The following is an 18483-nucleotide window of genomic DNA, read 5'->3' on the forward strand; positions in this document are numbered from 1 at the left end:
TCTGTGCGATCGGTTGGCCAAAAGGTGCATGGTTCCAAAAAGGCACCGTTAGCTATCCTCCACTTCCCTCAATCTCACATAATATATTATGCATTACTATTGGGAGCTGTTTCTCGTGGAAAACACCAAGTCATCTGACAGACGCGGAAGCATTATTTAAGAAGAAGTCTCTTGCTATTAGTCAAAATGTCCATCTTCTGTGCCCAAATGGCTCGCGCCTTCCCCAAATCGCATCTGACAGACTTTAGCAATTAGTGTGGCGCGAGCTCAGGTTGCCATTAGTTAGGAATAAACCAAACAGAACGCCTGACAGACGGGCATATCGACCTGCGCTCTGCATGCATTCTCTGATCAATAGATTTAAAACCCATGCATGCAAATCTTCAAACGCATTACTATTCCATTCACATGGCGTATTTTGACCGATAAATTAAAAAAATAAAACATTCTAGCCTACTTTGCTGTGCAGTTGATATTCTGTATTATATTCTGTTCCTTTTCTAACCCGGAGAAATAATGAAATAACAGGCACGAATGCAGACTAGACTGTCTCTCCAAGCATGCCATTGCCATTTGAGAGTAGCAACACTATCACAATAGGCAAGCGAGATGCAATAGAGAGACCCGTTAGTAGCGCTCAAACTACATAGAATAGCAGAAAATCAGGGACTGAGAAAAGAGCGCACTTTGGTTGATGGACACAGTCGCGTCTCACCGTGCCCCGGTGATCAAGTTGAGAATGTTTTCGTGACAGCGCGCGGGCTCCGGAGAGGAGCGCTCAAGTCATTTAAATACTACAGCCAAAGTAAAGACAGTTACAGTAAAAGAAAAAGCCGTCACCTGCTGCCAGTTCTCCTCCAGCGAAGGCATCGCAGAGAAATAGCCCGTGTCATGCACGAGTTGGAGTTCCTGAAAAATACTGTAATTCGCCAACACGTCCATGTTGATGCGAGATTGAAAACAATTTAGTCTGATCCACACACAGCAAAAAAGACAACCCACTTTTAGATTTGTAAGGGGTTAAAAATATATATATTCTTCGGATCCCTTTGCTGCCGTTGCACGGGAAAGTATAGCTCAGCTCTCAGTGTGCCAGTGAAACAAAAATCAGCCGAAAACAACACTATAAAGAAATAAGAAAAATAATAGTGGAATATTGTGTCACTGGAATTGCAATCCTTTTCTCCGGTGCTAACTCTCAGGTCTTCAGTCCAGGAGTGGGATGTCAGCTCGGTGACTTGAAACGTCCATCTATTTCCGCATTGCCAGATTGCAATCTTTTGCTTGCTCTATAAATTCCAGGTTGTTTTTTTCCTCGCTGCTTTGCTCCAGCAGGCAAGTAGCTGGGGCTCGCTGTCTGAGTGAGCGGCGCGAGCCAAGGGACTCGGAGGGGGGAGTGGCTTGTTGTCAATCAATTCCGCGCGTGACCATGTAAGGTAAATAGGGTTGATGATCTCACTTGCGTCCAATTAAGGCGGCGCTAAAATAGGTAAAAGGGAGGAGTTAGAATGAACGGCGAGACGCTATTGGTCGCTCGTAGCTGTCACTCCGGCCAAACATGGCAGTGAAAGGTGAGCTATTTTTAGAGGGCTATATAAATGTAGCAGCATTCTTCCTTTTAGTCAGTGCGAGTCTGTGTCCGAAGGAGGAAGCGTTCTCGAGCGTTTAGTCAAAACGAACGCATTTAAAATACTTCTATTTACTTGTTAAACATTATCCACATAGTTATTTATATGGAATGTTGTCTAACCGAGTTATAAGGTCGGAACGCGTCCGGACTTGAGACAAACAGGGACTCTCTCGGGCTGTGATGTAACAACATCTTTCCCAACAGTACAACTCCTAGGGACTTCTCTTGTGGTTTGAGGTTGCAGAGCTTTTACTGGAAGCCCGCTGTGTACTGAACGGGCAGCAGGCTATCTGTAGCCAGAGGGAAGAATAGTCTACAATACATAAATACAAACGTACAGCTTTGCTGCCCCTAAAGTACCAGCCGTATCAAATCTAATCATACACTTTTGGTTTCCATGACATTGTTATTTTTTATTGTATTGTCAAACGTTGTTATCATCATCATCTTCTTCTTCATCATCGTCATCGTCACCATCGTCATCATCATCTTCATCATCATTATCGTCATCATCATCTTCATCATCACCTTCATCATCGTCGTCATCATCATCACAACAATCATTTATATAGGTTGTAAATTGTTAATGGCAATATTGAGAGAAATATACTGGACACATTTATAGGAATAAGAAATGGACTGTATAGACATGTAATATGGTCAATCTGTTTCTCCCTGTTTTATTGATGGTGAGAAATGGCATAGCAGTATAAATGGTCATAGGCCTATTAAAACAGGCTAGATGGCACTTCAGGACTCTTTGCTCATATACATAATCATATGGAAAAATATGCAGTTTTGTAAAATAAATCACATTTCAGAGGAAAATTGACCAATTTGCTCAGTCAGAAACAGTTATTACATAACATTAGAGTCATTTAGCACATCCTGTAAGTGGTGAAATAGAATTAACAACATTCGCTTCTGGGAAAAATTGAAATAGCAACCTGTGACCTCGCTTTTTTGGTTTGAATATCTCTTCAGTTTCAGGTCCAAATGCACAACAATTACTTTTGTAAACACACTGGATCTCTATGAATGTGGCTTTTACATATTTGTGTCCATGGATATACTTGGGGCCACAATACACAATCCACAGTAGCCTTACAATCATACTGGGACATTCTCACAACCTACCTCCTACCATCCAACCTGGGTACATGTAGATAAACCATGCCCCATGTGTTCAGTTTCCCCATAGTATGACATGATAATTACTATATCACTCATACTGACATGTTTGTATTGTGGCGTAACATAGGCTTAGCCATGGCTGGTGTGTGCAGCAGTCTAGGCTGCAGCCAGGATGTGGGGAAGCATACTGATCCATCATTATATTGATAATCAGACAGCATCCGCTTAGTAACAATTTACAATGTAGGGCAAAGCCATCAATATGGTATGATATGCGTTGGGGGGGGGGGAACACAGCAAGACAGCATGATATAATTACTATTTCAATGGGCATAGAAAAGGTTAAATGTGACGGCCATTAGGTATTGTCACATATGTGAAATGGCACACCCATTAGTTACATATGACTAGGGTTAGATTGTTGCTTGTTGGTATGAAGCAACATGTCTCCTCCCTGTCTGAGCTTTAGCCTAAATACCAATGGTGTCTGTGTTGTAACATATGTAGCTGTTGGAGGCTTCGTAAACATGTTATTATTTGGTCCCCCGTGACCATGAAAAAAATGATACTTACAGTATGCTGCTGTCCTAGCATAGGTTACTGTATTGTATTGTATCGTTAACTGTTGTTTATGTCGGTGAATGCACAGAAGAGTTCCCACCAGGCTCTACTGAACCAAAATGAACCAACAACCTTGGTTGTGTGTCAATAAAAGGAATTGGCATATCTTGTGTCTCGCTATTATGAACGCCACGCCGAAGATGTTTCTTACGATGGTGTTACTTCGTATTAACATCACTAATTACCTTGTGAATAGACAAAAGGCGTGTATTAACATGCAGCGGCTCTGTTTTCAAGCTGCTACGGGTGGCGATCCGTGTCCATGCGGTAGGATCCAAAGACTATGTTAGTGTTTAGTGAGTAATTGAGTTTGTACCTGTGTTGCGCTTTCCCCTTCTCCCTCCCCGCTCCCAGGGGGACTCAGGCTTTGTCTCTGGAGTACGGGGGCAGATGGTTTCTAGATTGGCTGTTTCAGGACATTTTCCCTATTGATTTTTACAGGTCTCCCTGCCAAAGGGAATTAGCTCGAGCAAACGGGGGGAGTGTGGGGGGGGGGGGAGTGTGAGGGTTGGGGTTGGGGAAGCGGAGAGTGAAGGGAGGGGGGGGGGGGGGAGTATGGTTCGGGGGGGCCGGAGGGGGAACGTTCATAGTAGTGAATGAACCTCACGGGAGATGATACCAGCTGTTTGCAGCTGGGCGCCGAGCAAATTTTCTGGCTATGGACCCCAGTGTGTCCTGGGGGGGTCAGTTGGTGCTGGAGAGAGATGGCATATAGACGCACATAGAAGCGCCGGGATTGGCTAGAGGGCAATGATGGGGGGAGCAGCAATACAGAGGAGAGGGAGGGGGATGATAGGCATGTGTATGTGTGTGGGTGTGTGTGTATGTGCACTTGTGTATGTGTATGTGTGTGTATGTGTGTGTGTGTGGGTGTGTGTGTGTGTGTGTGTATGTGTGTGTATGTATGTGCATGTGTGTGTGTGTGTGTGTGTGTGTATGTGCATGTGTGTATGTGTGTATATGTCTGTGTGTGTGAGTGTCTGTCTGTATGAGCGATAGAGCTCCATGGCAGGTTAAGGGCAGGTGTGAGTCAGCGGGCTCTGGGCCACAGCTGGCCCCTCTCACCCCTGTTGGTGGGTGCGTTCCTCCCCCTGCTGGTAACCCTCTGTCCCACCGTGTCAGGAGCAGCTGTTTCCCAGCACACAGCCCGCCTCCCAGGACCAGCACAACCCACATCCTCACACATCCACAGCACAGGCACACAAACGGGAGCTAATGATAGCTCTGCATAAAATGGCATAGAGGACACCCCATACAAGTAATGCTTCTCAGGGCTTCGCGGCAGGCACCGTCAACGGCTGAATGTTGAAGTAAGATCACAAAGAAGAGGCAAGAACAAACAAAAGACGAGGGCCTACCAGTGTGAATAATCCTATGTTAGCGCTAGCTTTAATTAGCCATGTAAGCTGGTATTGTTTTGGTCTTAATGGAGTTGGGGGTTGACATCATGTGGACTCGGCTGTGCATGGATAGTCATGGTAACTGATCTGTGTGAGTAAACACATGGGGCTTCCCCTCCCCCATGCCTCACCCCCACCTCCCCCCTCTCCCTCATGCCCCCCCCCCCCAGTGAGACTGGCAGAGCCAGTGTCGTGTACAAACACACAGCCCTGCTGTGTTACATACACAAGGGAGCATGAGGAGCATGAGAATCCATCTCTCTGAAGACCTCCTCCTCGACCCGCTATTGACGTACGTATACTACCTGGACCAAGGGAGTGACTATCCTCACCGAACACACCTTCAGCATGTCAATCTCTCACATCTATATATCCATATTCTGGTAGCGTCCATCAACAACCACACCAAGTGTGCATCAATAATGAAATCAACATGACTGAGTACGTTCAAACCCCATAACCTATTCATAAGGCAAGAGATTGAACCGTATGCTCACCCCTGTTAAAGATCCTTAGTTGATCTGTTGGGGCTGAAATCTAACTTGAGGAACACACACAAGTGACAGACTCCAGTGTTACTTAATGCATCAACGTCAATGGGAGATGATTCGTGTTTAAGATGTCAAGTTAGGATTCAGCTCTAAAGTGATTCTCTTGTCTCAGACTCTTGAGCGCATCCTAGTTAGCTTTGACCCGAGTGCCCATGCAGTTGAGGGGAAGAAAGAGGGGGATGGGGGGATGTGTGTGTGTGTGTGTGTGTGTGTGAGTGTGTGTATAAGAGAGAGGGGGATGGGAATTTGTGTGTGTGTGTGTGTGTATGCGTATGTATGTGTATGTATGTGTGTGTGTGTGTGTGTGTGTGTATGTGTGAGTGTGTGGGAGGTGGAAGTATGAGATCATAAGAGTCACGCTGAGGTAAGAATGAAATTATATCACAAGTGGGAATTGTCCCAATTAGGTTGGACTGGAGCGCCACTGCAGAGATGAAAACGTCCGCTCGCATTAGAGCCCCCCTCCTCCAGACAAGCCAAGCTTCGCTCTTCTCTTCTCTCTCTCTTTCCATCTCTCCCTCTCTCCTTCTCTCCATCTCTCATCCCCCAGCTCCAGAACGCAGTATGACCCCGACCTCCAGGAACAACACTTGGATGAGAGAACACCTTCCACAGGAGAGGGATGAAAGGAGAGAGGGAGGGATGGAGGGAGAGAGGAGAGAGAGAGGGATGGAGAGAGTGATGGAGAGAGAGATCGATGAGAGCGAGGGAGAGAGGGATCAGTGAAAGGGGGAGAGATGCAATGGCACCCTCTCCCCATCCTCAACGATCTATTATTATTTCACCCTGATAAAGAGTGCAAGGCCTTTGAGCAAAAGGGTTTTGGGTTTGGAGACCTCAAAAGAACAGAATGATTAATTTAGCATGAGGGACGATACTTTGAATGATAAAGGGAATACATTTATCTCCCCTCTTTCATCTGGTGTCTCTCCCACTGTATAAGAGACTCAGGAACCAGCGATAGGGTGGATCTCATGAATTCAATCATGATTAAAAATAGAGAGAGGCGCTCTCCTCTCTCCTCTCCTCCACCAGCCCCCTTGCATTACTCCACCACGCTCCTCTCCTCTCTCTCTGGGTGGGACTGTATAACAATGTTTCTCATTCCCCATTTACCTTACACATTATCGAGAAAGAGAGCGAGAGAGAGAGAGAAAGAGAGGAACAGGTGATTTCACAGAAAAGTGGATAGAGCAGGTAATTCGATGTTATCCTTGTCTCCCAGTAAAAAAAACAGCCAAACAGGATAAGAGAGGAAGAAGACACAGGTTATCCTAATCTATCCTGATAGAAAAGCCTGGGCCTCCACTGAGACTGTGTAGGTAGGCAGCGCCTGGGACTCTCTCTCCCTCTCTCTCTCTCTCTGGCATAACAGTAAGCCTGTTTCAAATTGGCCTTTTCCGCCGGCTCTCGTCGGCTCTGCCACAGTGGCACACAGAGCTGTAATCTCATTAGCCTGCTCTGGGTAGGCTGCAGGACGGCCCTCGCCAGCCTCCCTCTACATGGAATTACCACCAGGAGGAGAGGAGGAGAGGAGAAGAGAGGGGGAGAGGGGGGAGGGTAGGAGAGGATGGGGAGGGTAGGAGAGGAGGGGGAGAGCAGGAGGGGAGATGGGGAGGAGAGGAGGATGACAAGGAGGAGGAGAGGAGGCTAGCCAGCCAGCCAGCCGGCCACAGACGCAGTGCCCTGCATACATCCATCCATTTGACACACCAGCTCTCTCTCTCTCTCTCTCTCTCTCTCTCTCTCTCTCTCTCTCTCTCTCTCTCTCTCTCTCTGTCTCTCTTTCATGCTCTTTTTTTTCTCTTTCTCTCTCTCTCTTTCTCTCACTTGCACTTGTTCTCCCCTCCTGTGGTTGTGTGTGAATCTAGATAAGCTCATTAGGGCACAAGGAAAAGAGAGAGGGGAGAGCCCAGTCAACACACACACACACACACACACACACACACACACACACACCAGCAGCAGCACAAACGTATTGGGGCACTTCCAAACGGAGATAAAGCAGCAGAGATGGGTTCCCTGTCCAAGCTTCCCCTTGCCTTATCTCCACATGGTTGAGCAGAGTGTAAATATTTAACAAGGGGGCTGACGGGCAGTGCTGGTGGTGTCTTGGCAGACCGCCCCCCCCCTGCCCCCTCCTCTCTGAGACCCCCAGTAACCATCAGCAATATAAGGAAAAGACCCAATCATGCCGACCCCTCACTGTGTTAAATGGGTGCAGAGAAAGAGGGGGGATGGGGCGGAAGGGGCTCTGGCTCTTCAAAGCACTCATAACTGCGTCAAATTTCGTTGCCCCCCTTTAACCCTCTTGTTCAGAGATCCAGTTGCACCAGAACCGAGAGCTTGTTGGCTTTTTTATATATCTGGGCGCACACACACACACACACACACACGCACACACACACACAAACACATGTGCACACACACACACACGCACACGCATACACACACACACACACACACACACACACACACACACTCTCAGTAGATCCACACACATCACAAAAATAATGTGCACATCCCCTAAAGCCCCAAAGCTGCCCTCCTTAGCATGTAACAGTGATATTGCTCTTCCCAACCCCCTCTGCCACGGCTATTATTAATAATGGAGCAGAAGCAATATATCCTAGTGCTATGGGAGGTATATGAGGTTAAGCATATTCTCCAGCTAATTGTGCATTCTGATTTTAATAAAGAAGAATGTATGAGTCAGTGTCAAAGTAGCACAGCCAAACAAATAGTGAAAGGCAAAGCCCCTCTGGCTGAAAACTAATAATAATAGTAGCAGTTACCATTGGTATTTACATAGTATTAACATGGATGGCAAGTGTCCCAGGGATATGAGTCTGCCTTAATATGTCCTATAAAGCCTGCAGACCAGTGTGTGTGTCTGTGTTTGGTTGTGTGTCTGTGTTTGGTTGTGTGTGTGTGTGTGTGTGTCTGTGTTTGGTTGTGTGTGTGTGTGTGTGTGTGTGTGTGTGTGTGTGTGTGATGTCCGCTCTTTCAACTCACGCTGTTGTTGGCTATGTCTGGAATAACTGTTAAGGATTTTTCCTACAGGCACAAACATTACATCGTTTGAGACCAAGTGTGTATGTGTGTGTGTGTGTGTGTGTGTGTGTGTGTGTGTGTGTCTGTTTGTGTGTGAACCATTGATGCGAACATGTGTGTGTGTGTGTGTGTGTGTGTGTCTTCAAGCAAGTGCACATGCATGCATTTGTGTCTGTGTGTCTGTGTGTGTGTGTGTGTGTTTGCTCACAAACCATCAGTGCGAACATGCGTGTGTGTGTGTGTGCATGTGCGTGTGTGTGTGTGTGTTCAAGCACATGCACACATGCATGCATGTGTGTGTTTGTCTCTGTGTGGGCCAGTCACAGTAGGCCGGGCTCTGTGACACACACCCTGCAGTCCTCTCCCTCCAGCACGGTGCTGTTTGAGCCAGGGCCAGAGCTAAGCTGTGCACTGGTGAAACTGTCACTCCTGGTTAAATCTGCCCCCTGATCAAAGCCTCTACCACCACCCCCCTGTGGCCCGGCCTACCCCCCCCCCCCCCCCCCCCCCCATCTCCCCCTCCTCCCTCTCCACCCCCCCCTCTCTCCCTCCTCCCCCCCCCTCTCCCTCCTCTCCCCCCTCTCCCTCCTCCCCCCCCCCCTCCCTCCCTCCCTATGTCCCTCCCAACCTTGAGCCCTCCCTCCCTTGCCGCCTGGCACACAGACACCAGACCTCTACCATAGCCAGGACAGCCTGGCACTCTGGGGCCACAGGGATGGGGGGGGGGGGGGAGTCGGCAGCGGGGGCTCGGAGGAAGGAGGGGGACGGGGGGACGGGGGGGCGGCTGAGGCATTGTGGGATGGAGAGGGACAGACCGAGAGCGTTGACGGCCCACTGAGACACCTCTTTATGAAGTCATAAAAGGAAAGGCTACGGCCAGACTGTTCATCCATTAGAATGACCTTCCTTTTGATGATCAGCCCTGTCAGCAGGCACTTTTACGGCCCAGGTTAATGGCTGTTTATATATACATGGTATATATGGTCAATGTAGCCATATAATTCCGACATAACCGTATAATCATAATTATATCGCCACATAGGGGTAATCCCTCCAGCTTTCCAGGGAAATTTAACGGTGTGATTGACAGTTTAGAATAAATCTTCTCATTTGGGTGTACTCACAGAATTAATTATGAGGCAATTGTGTCTAACATATTAATTTAGGGAAGATTATACATTACATTAACCAAGCTCTTATTAGGCATGGTTATATACACGAGTGTTTGTGCATTGAAAATCACACAGGCATGAAAATGCAGTGCAATTTTCCACGGATGGCTTACTGAATATTGTTTGTGTGTTGTCTTTTTAGTTATTTATTTATTTTTCCCCAGGACAAGTTACTAATGGTAACTCACCCACCAATCCCTAACTCCCATTAGAGGCCCCAATCCTATCATAGTTCTCTGTCGGTTAAATGACCCAGCTAGGAGCGCGCCACATGATACTCTTGTACACCATTAAATTCAGAGGTGGCGTGCGTGTTTGACATAAAATAAATCGCAAATAAATGAATTCATAATTGGACGCGCTGCTCACGCTGGGAGACAAGGACTGCGTCAGTGACTAAATTAGTTCTTCGGGGGTTGTTGCTATGGGGAGGTGGGGGGTGGTGAGAGACGATGTGCAGTGTGTGTGTGTGTGTGTGTGGGGGGGGGGGGGGGGGGGGATAGAAGCAAAAGGATTTGTGGTGCAGCAGAGAGAGAGAGAGAAAGAGAGAGAGAGAGAGAGAGAGAGAGAGAGAGAGAGAGAGAGAGAGAGAGAGAGAGAGAGAGAGAGAGAGTCCCTAGTGCCTTGGTAAAGCGTGGCATGTTGCTCTAACAGGCTTGTCTCCCATTAGGAAGAGAGCAGTGTGGTTTAACAGGGGGCTGCTGAGGTGGAGGGAGAGAAGAGAAAGATGGAAAGAGAGAGAGAGAGAGTGAGAGAGAGGGGGAGAGCAGAGAAAGAGAGAGAGAGGGGGAGAGCAGAGAGAGAGAGAGAGAGGGGGAGAGCAGAGAGAGCAGAGAAAGAGAGAGAGGGGGAGAGCAGAGAAAGAGAGAGAGAGAGAGAGAGAGGGGGGGAGAGCAGAGAAAGAGAGTGAGAGAGAGAGAGAGAGAGCAGAGAAAGAGAGAGAGAGAGAGTGAGGGGGGAAAGAGAAAATGAGTGAGAGGGAGAGAGAGGGCAAGGGAGTGAGACAAGGGAGAGAGAGAGAGAGAGGGGGGGGAGAAAGAAAAAATTAGAGAAGGAGAGAGAGGGCGATTGAGTGAGAGAGAGAGAGAGAGAGAGAGAGAGAGAGAGAGAGAGTGAGAGAGAGAGGGGGGGGGGTTTAGCAGAGCAGCAGGGGTGAAGCCTGGCATGTCCCGTACTCTTGGAAGCTTCCTTGGAGAGGGGAGAGAGGGGGGGGGGAGAGATGACTTTTGGGCCATATTCTTAAGCTGCCATACTGGAAGCAAGCAGCAAACAGGCTGCGCTCAGCTTTTTTAAATGGATGCGCTAGAACTCCGCAGGGGGCGTGTTCCTGCCAGCTATCTACACACACACACACACACACACACACACACACACACACGCAGACACACACACACACACACCATTCACAGCACCATTTTTTAAAGATGGAACAGAGCTGAGTGGGTAATGAGTGGAGTAATTCTAAAAACCCCCGTCCTAATGAGGGACTTAGATTACTGTAAACCCTGTGGGCCCAGAGGTCGCCAGTTACACAGACAGAGGGGCTCAAATGTAGCCATCCAAACAGCCATTCATTCACAGCTAGTCAGTCACACACAGCCAGCCAGCCCGCCAGCCTGTCAGCCAGCCAGAGTAAAGGAGAAGATGAGTGTGTGTGTGTGTGTGTGTGTGTGTGTGTTGTGTGTGTGTGTGCAGGGGAGATGGTGGGGGGATGGGTGGGTGACAGAGAGACTGCGTGGTATGAGCAAATATTGCTCTGGTTGAGAGTTTCGCTGTGGTCGATAAGGCCTATATTTACTGACAGAGAGAGACATGCACTCATTCATATACGCAGGGCAGTTCATCAGAGCATTATACATACACTGACATTTTCTACTGGGAGGGGTGTGTGTGGGGGGGGGTGGCAGGGGACTGGGAGCTGTGACTTTTATCCCCAGGGTGAGAGGGGGGCTGAAGGGGGAGGGGGGGGGGTGATGTGATGGTGGTGGGGGGGGGTTATGTTCTAGGCTGTGATAGTGAGAGGTGGGGAATGGGGGGAGGACTCTAGAGTATTCTTCAGGCAGCACAGGGAACATCAGGGAAAAGGAGAGAGGGAGAGAAAGAGGGAAGGAGAGAAGAGGGGAGGAGAGAGGAGAGAGGGACAGAGAGAGTGAGAGTGATGGAGAGAGTGAGACAGAGGGAAGGGGAAGGAGGGAAGAGAAGAGGGGAGGGAGTGACAGAGAGAGAGAGAGAGAGAGAGGGAAGGAGAGGAGAGAGGGAGGGAGTGACAGAGAGTGAGAGAGAGAGAAGAGAGGAGAGGAGAGACGGAGGGAGGGAGGGAGAAAGTGCATTCTCAGCTGGGTCAGCATTAGTGCTGTGTTGGTGATTCCCGTGCCAAGGAAGAGGAATAAACGTGGAAACATGGAGGGAGGGGGCGGGGAGAGAAAACACAGCTGGGTCCAGGGAGGGCATCCATTTAAAGGGAATTAAATAGAAATGAGTGAAAGAGGAGTGGTGAGAGGCAAGGAGGAGGGAGGGAGGGAGGGAGAGAGAGAGAGAGAGAGAGAGAGAGTCAGAGTTTGACCCTTTCTCCTCTAGCCCCTGCGCCTCCCTCTCCCCAAAGGTTAATTTGATGCTAATGTGGCCTATATTGAGAGGGCGATCATTATCTAGGGCTCCTGCTCTGAACTTCACCTGCAGGCCATCCAATGGAGGGGAGAGCCATGGAAAAAAAGCAATTTCTATGTGGAGCGCGGGAGCCATACATCATAGGGACCCAGTCTGTAATGGAATCGATGAGGTGATGCTGGAGCAGCCAGCCAAAATGGTGACCTGAGCAATGGGCTCCATTCCCCTGAAAAATGTCCTGGTCCTGTTATTGGTTTTGGGGCTGCGTTGCATTGTGTTGTGTGGTGTGGCACGGCGGTGGGGTGGGGTGGGGAGACTAGAGTGGTGCTGGTATCTGGGGGTGTTTGCAGGTGAAGAAGAGGCTCATCCATTGTCCTATTCCGGGGCTGCTGACCGCCGTTCGGTCAGAGAGTGTTTGATGGAGTGGTCTGTGGCCGCTAGTCGCCATAGGGACGTGCTCCAGGGTGCAAAGGTCAGGGGCCCTGGGATCAGGCCTCCGTTTCGCTAGGGAGCCATGGCAACAGCACACAGCATGTCAGCTGTCAGACATCGCCCCTGGTTACCGGTGGAGAGAGCCCTCAAAGGGCAGAGAGAAGCTGAGGCCCCTGAGCCTCCTGGATCAAAGCAGCAGTCCATCAATACTGAGGCGTATTGACGGCACACAGGTAGCTCCCTTTCCACTACATCTGTAGCCGACAACTGATCACAGGCCAAACCATTGTCAGCCAACCGTTTGAATTTGATTTTGGGGTTAGATTTTCTTCCGTTGCCGGAAAAAAACAGTTTTTTGGTAGGTGAAGTGATGTACAGTATCCAGTTATCCATCGTACAGAGTGCCCTTTTTCCTGACGCAGGAAAATGTTGGATTTAACCAGTATTCATTAGCAAGGGCTCTTGGGGTTGTGAGAACTCCCCCGTTTGGTTTTGCCTTCCAACTCTGATAGATTTCTAGATTGCTCGCTGAATGTTAAAAAGGAACGTTTGTAAGGTCAAACAGATAAATACAGTATAGCAGTTCAATAATTTATACTTTTGACTCATGATGTTATTTGATGTTTTTGATGGAGAATCCCCTTGATATCCATGCCCCCCCCCCCCCATTTTCACCTCACAGCTTATGAAACAGTCATGACCTACAACTCACTTCACCTGAACACACGAACACAAAAGAAACTGCAGATAAGTCGAACTGACCTGGTCAAGTGCCATCCCACCCGCTATCCTGTTGTTATACGAGTCGGTGGAGATGCTCTGGTACCCAGTTGGAGCTCTCCTGCTCATATCAAGCACAAGTTGCCTGCATCAATAACTGCGTACCATCACCCTCACCTCCTTTGTATAGTCCAAATGAAGCCGCAATAACCCCATGCTTCACTCTCCAAACCCAGCTCCTATATTCACCCTGTCTGACACTTACATGTTCCTGTCATTTCCTCACAAATGTTGCTCACAGCGAAATTATTCATGTAATTGTAAAGAGGATATTTCTCCACAGTCGTTTCCCAAGCTTTTTCAAAGAGATAAAAAGCCCTGTGTTCCTGCAGCAGGTTGACATAGTCATTGTGACTGAGAGAAAGAGAGGCAAGTTGGGGAATCGACACCGTCTGTGCCCTTTCATTTTCATGTTTTTGGAGGGATTTATAAGATTTTTCTACCCAAAAAATAACATACAAATCAAACAGGCTATGCATTAGTCATAGCTTGGAGGTATTTTTTTGAGTTAACTATTTCCAGTGTATTATGTTCCCCGGGTGGCTTTTACAGAAGGTGTTTTTCCTGTTGTGCGCTCTCTACTGAGGTCTCTCCTCACTCTGGTGTGTGAGGCGGTGTGTTGCGTGATAATGAGTCCCCCTGACATGTTCATGCAGTGTGAGTGTGATGATGCTCGTTGTGAATTCCAACAAGAATCTGAAAACCGTCATGTGGTATTTTTGGTGCAGAACCCAAATCGTACAGCGTAGAGAAGAGGGTACAGCATAACTGCCCACGGCGCTCTATTTGTACCACCGTGTCATTTCCAGTGGCCCTAGACAATAATGAATGCTATAATAATGATTAATGCACTACAAAAACACCCTTGCAGATGGCATAATCAAATCGTTTAAATCAGCAAACAGAACAATTTAATTGTAAACAAAATTGCACAACAATGATTAATACTTGGACAAATTATTATCATGAGTAGTAGATCAAAATTAATTAAGATGGCAGAGTTGGTCCATATTGCCTTTCCAAACTATGCAGGCCTGTATCATAACGTAAACATGCAAATATTAACATTCACACACTTTTCCTATTCATAAGACATAATTCTAGTCGCTATTGATAGAAATGGAAGAATCCTATTTGTCATGTCAAATAATTAATGCTTTGGTAAATTAGAGATTGGGGCAGTGGAGGGTGTAAAACCATGACTTGCAACCCAAACTACACAGGTTTGAATCTGCTTTTGGACAATTTTGACAAATTGCCAAGTTGTTGCTAATGCATAGTTGTTGTTTTTCATTAACTAGAACCTTTTATTTTGACGAAATAGAGTAGATGTTTATGTGTATAAGGACATTTGTGTGATTTGTCTGATGAAAAAAGTAGGCCAAGTTTTCCATTTTTCTTTTCTTTCCAGATTATGAAAGAGCAGATAGTAAGATATCGGATGTGACATAAATGATGTGTCAGAAATTAAATCAGCATATTTAAATGTTGATACCCCCCAAATCAACGAACAGAAGAATTCTGTTTTCACAGACACAACAAAATGGCAATGGAAAAAATGGCAAAAGGAAAGAATAATAATGTTGTGTCCGTGTCTATGCATTTATCATTATAGTCCATAATGCATCTAGTGGGACTTGTGTAGTTCCTTCCCATCCCATCTGGGCATCAAAGCTGTAATAAAAATAGAACACAGTACATTTAATATGATTGCCCACTGTTACCAACACACCATTTTTTATGAAATACTACTATGTTCATAAAATAGAATTGCTAATACAATGACAATGACAAATACCTGAAGTGCTGGTGACTCACATCAAGGTCTCATCTCTCAGAACCTCTCACCTCGTCATTCTGTAAGACAAATTTCAGGTCAGAGGTGTGGACACTTCTATAGTGTAGGCTTGCATGCTTTCCATAGACTCTCATGAACATAGTGTGCTGTACTTGTTGAAGTCATCCTGTATACACATACTGCACAGAAAGTCGGCTAGTGAAATAATTTCAATCCACAATATTATTCTACAGCAAATCTACAAATCAGCAACATTCTCCAGCATACAGCATCCATACCTACATCAAGCTGCCACACAACATTACCGTTCATTCCCAAAGCATTTACCTTTTCTATAATCTATTATATCTCTAACAAAGCTAGCTAGCTAACAAGCTAACACTTGTTTGGCTAGCGTAGTAAACACACACACACACACACACACACACACACACACACACAATAACTTGTGTATGTTCGTAGTCGTACACAACAAACAAATACATGGTAAGTCAGCTAACACAAAACAAACAAACAAACTTCTAACAAAGCTAGCTAACACCTGAGTGGCTAGCCTAGTAAACACTCACACAGCTTAGTAAATAATGCATGTAACTCAGTACACTAGTTAACAAACTAACATGTTTGGCTATGGCATGTAACTTACTGTGTGTGTCGGCAACAAACATACAAACTTGTTTGGTTAGCCTAGTAAACATACACACAGCTTAGTAAACAATGCATGTAACTCACTTACCCCAAAAAACAAAGCAGAAGGCATATCGACAGACCACAGTCCTGTGAATAGTATGTTGATCGACAAAACTTTCTCTGTGGTTACAATCATCGATGGCAGCGTCCGTCTTGTCAAGAAACAGACACAGACACATACATGGCTATTTATCGAGGTGTGGGTTGGGTGAAAGGGAAGCGGATACGACCCCAAAATATACTACCACCCCACTCAAGTTTGCTAACAAAGTGTAGGTTGTATAACTGTTTGTTATGATATTTCATGGGTTCTTCATCACTTACATTTTTGTCATTATGCAAAAAACTGATTCTTTTTTTTTTCACAACAAGACTTGTTGTGGTTGCGCAATGTTGCGATTGTGCGGTTTCACGATTCCCGACATGCGGATCTTTTCACCAAGCCGTGACACATTTTGCAATGATACCATGTTGAACTGTTGGTCTGCAATCTCTTGTTGTTTTTTCAAATGGACAATTTGCTAATCTGATTGCCTCCCTTAAAAACCTCATAGGAGCCAACGGACCCCCATGGGCATCCGAAGTTATATAAAGAGTTTACCTCGATCAATTCTCTTCATCGATATCACATTTTTTTCACAACTTTGCATGCTATACGATGCCACCATTTTTTTCCAGAGACGGTAAACACGGCCTAAGTCACATCCAGTTTTCTCCAACTGGAGAATGTGTCATGTCCGGTTTCAACGCCGAATTTCAATACCATTGGTCGGCCAACCCAAAAAAATCCCCCCCCCAAAAAAGAAATCTGATACATGAGAAAGGTCAAAGGTCAAAGATGGTGCCAACATATCTCCAAATGGCCTAAACATATAGGTGTCCGCCTAAACATACCTGTACTAAAACAGGTACAAAGTTGCATTTGCTCACATTACTAGCATCGACTTTGGCACAAGTACTAATAAGACCCTGGAGTACTGATTCCTAGATGATTTGGGCTTCGTTATCAGGTTTCCAAGGTGATATTCACTGTAAAAGCTGTTGTTTTTTTAGGCGGAGACTGAATTTGAGATGTTTTATAATATTCTAGCTCTATTTGCTCTGACACAGTAACATAGATTTTGATTCTGACACTTCTACAGCCACCCCACAGGTGTTAGCTTTCATTTGATAACAATATCATTATGAAGGCCCTTGTGATTGTGGAGATATTCTATATTCACTGTGGGCATGTCATTTCGAGCAGAAAACCAGAAAAATGAGGTGGATAAGATGAAAAGTGCAATATGTAACAATCAAGTTTTCTACTGTTAATAATGGAATACATATTTTCATTTACGAACACTGTTTTGCCCTGAAAAGCACTTTCTGGTAACTGCCTCTTCAAATCATACGCGCACGCAGAAACACCACAGCTAATGTCCGACACTGGTGGCAGATTCCAGCACTTAGGCACAGCTCCTGAGAGAGACACATCGTCAACCAACTGTATCGGTTATAGCCTACTGTATCATAATTCAAGGCAGTTGATTCCTAATCGGCATCTCAATAGGCCAATTCTGTGCTTCAGTTTGCAGTAGCAATGATCGAGATAGTGGTTCTGAAGAGAGAACTGCCATCTTATCACCTATTCTAATCTCCCCCCGACTGTTTATTTTCGGTCAATGACTTCTCCCTGCAGATCTGCGATGCCTCAAAGTTTCTAATTAACATGTTCCAACGCGTTGTTTTTCTCCTTCATTGCATTCTAATTTGCCTACTGTGATGATCTCCCATTTGTGTTTTGTGGGCAGCTAATTGAATCGCTTTTGATGTGTTTATATTTTTAGGGGGGAGAGACCTGCAGTTAGTTTTCATTGTGGGAGCAGACACTAATTGCTAAATAAGCGCCAGTTAACATCAGCTGTTAATTTGGAGGAGCAGAGCAAATATGCTAACAAGAAAACTGGTTCTGAGCAAAAAAATGAGTGGAGCAAAGTCAAGGTGGAAAACGCTGTTGCTTTGTTTGTTTCTCCGCAGAAAAGACTGGGGATTCTCCAGCAGCAGAAGACTGTATGGCAGAGACTCAGTTGGCATCTTGTTTGTTGATACTCGATGTGAAGAACAGGCACAGGCAGAGCCACTTAGAGAAGAATCATCACATTCATTTGGTCTGGGGAGCGGAACATGTGTTTCGAGCGGCCTTTGTGGGTGGTTGCTGATCACATGCTTTCAGCCTGACCTGGTCTGTCTGTCACTTGACCCGCAAGCACCGTCTCTCTCTCTCTCTCTCTCTCTCTCAGTGTGCCTTAGAAGCACTTAGCTGGAGACCTTGGCACAATCTGCCCAGCAGGCAACGTCACATCAGGCCTCGGCCCGGCTTCTGCTCACCGGAAGAAAGGAGAAGGAGAATGCACAGCTCATTCAGTCATTTCATCATTTTACTCTCTCTCTCTCTCTCTCTCTCTCTCTCTCTCTCTCTCTCTCTCTCTCTCTCTCTCTCTCTCTCTCTCTCTCTCTCTCGCGCTCTCTCTCTCTCTCGCTCACTCTCTCGCTCACTCGCTCACTCTCTCTCGCTCTCTCTGCAGTCTTTTTTCCAGCAATAAACGGGCTTCCCCCACCAAACCTCCCAGGG

At 46.5% G+C, this 18483-nt stretch overlaps 1 protein-coding gene across 1 annotated transcript in view; it reads right to left on the minus strand.

The window, feature by feature from the left end:
- Nucleotides 1-942, minus strand: part of LOC308161716 (Krueppel-like factor 7) — a gene marked incomplete at both ends in the record, with an annotated part of 34100 nt that extends 33158 nt beyond the window's left edge. Inside the window, one exon of the mRNA XM_080535777.1 lies at nt 841-942. Coding sequence (XP_080391903.1) covers nt 841-942 — 102 coding nt within the window. The remainder of the gene's footprint in view (nt 1-840) is intronic.
- Nucleotides 943-18483: the final 17541 nt, after the last annotated feature.

This window comes from Nansenia antarctica, assembly GCF_963989245.1.
Source record: "Nansenia antarctica genome assembly, chromosome: 7".
Lineage (NCBI taxonomy): Eukaryota > Metazoa > Chordata > Actinopteri > Argentiniformes > Microstomatidae > Nansenia > Nansenia antarctica.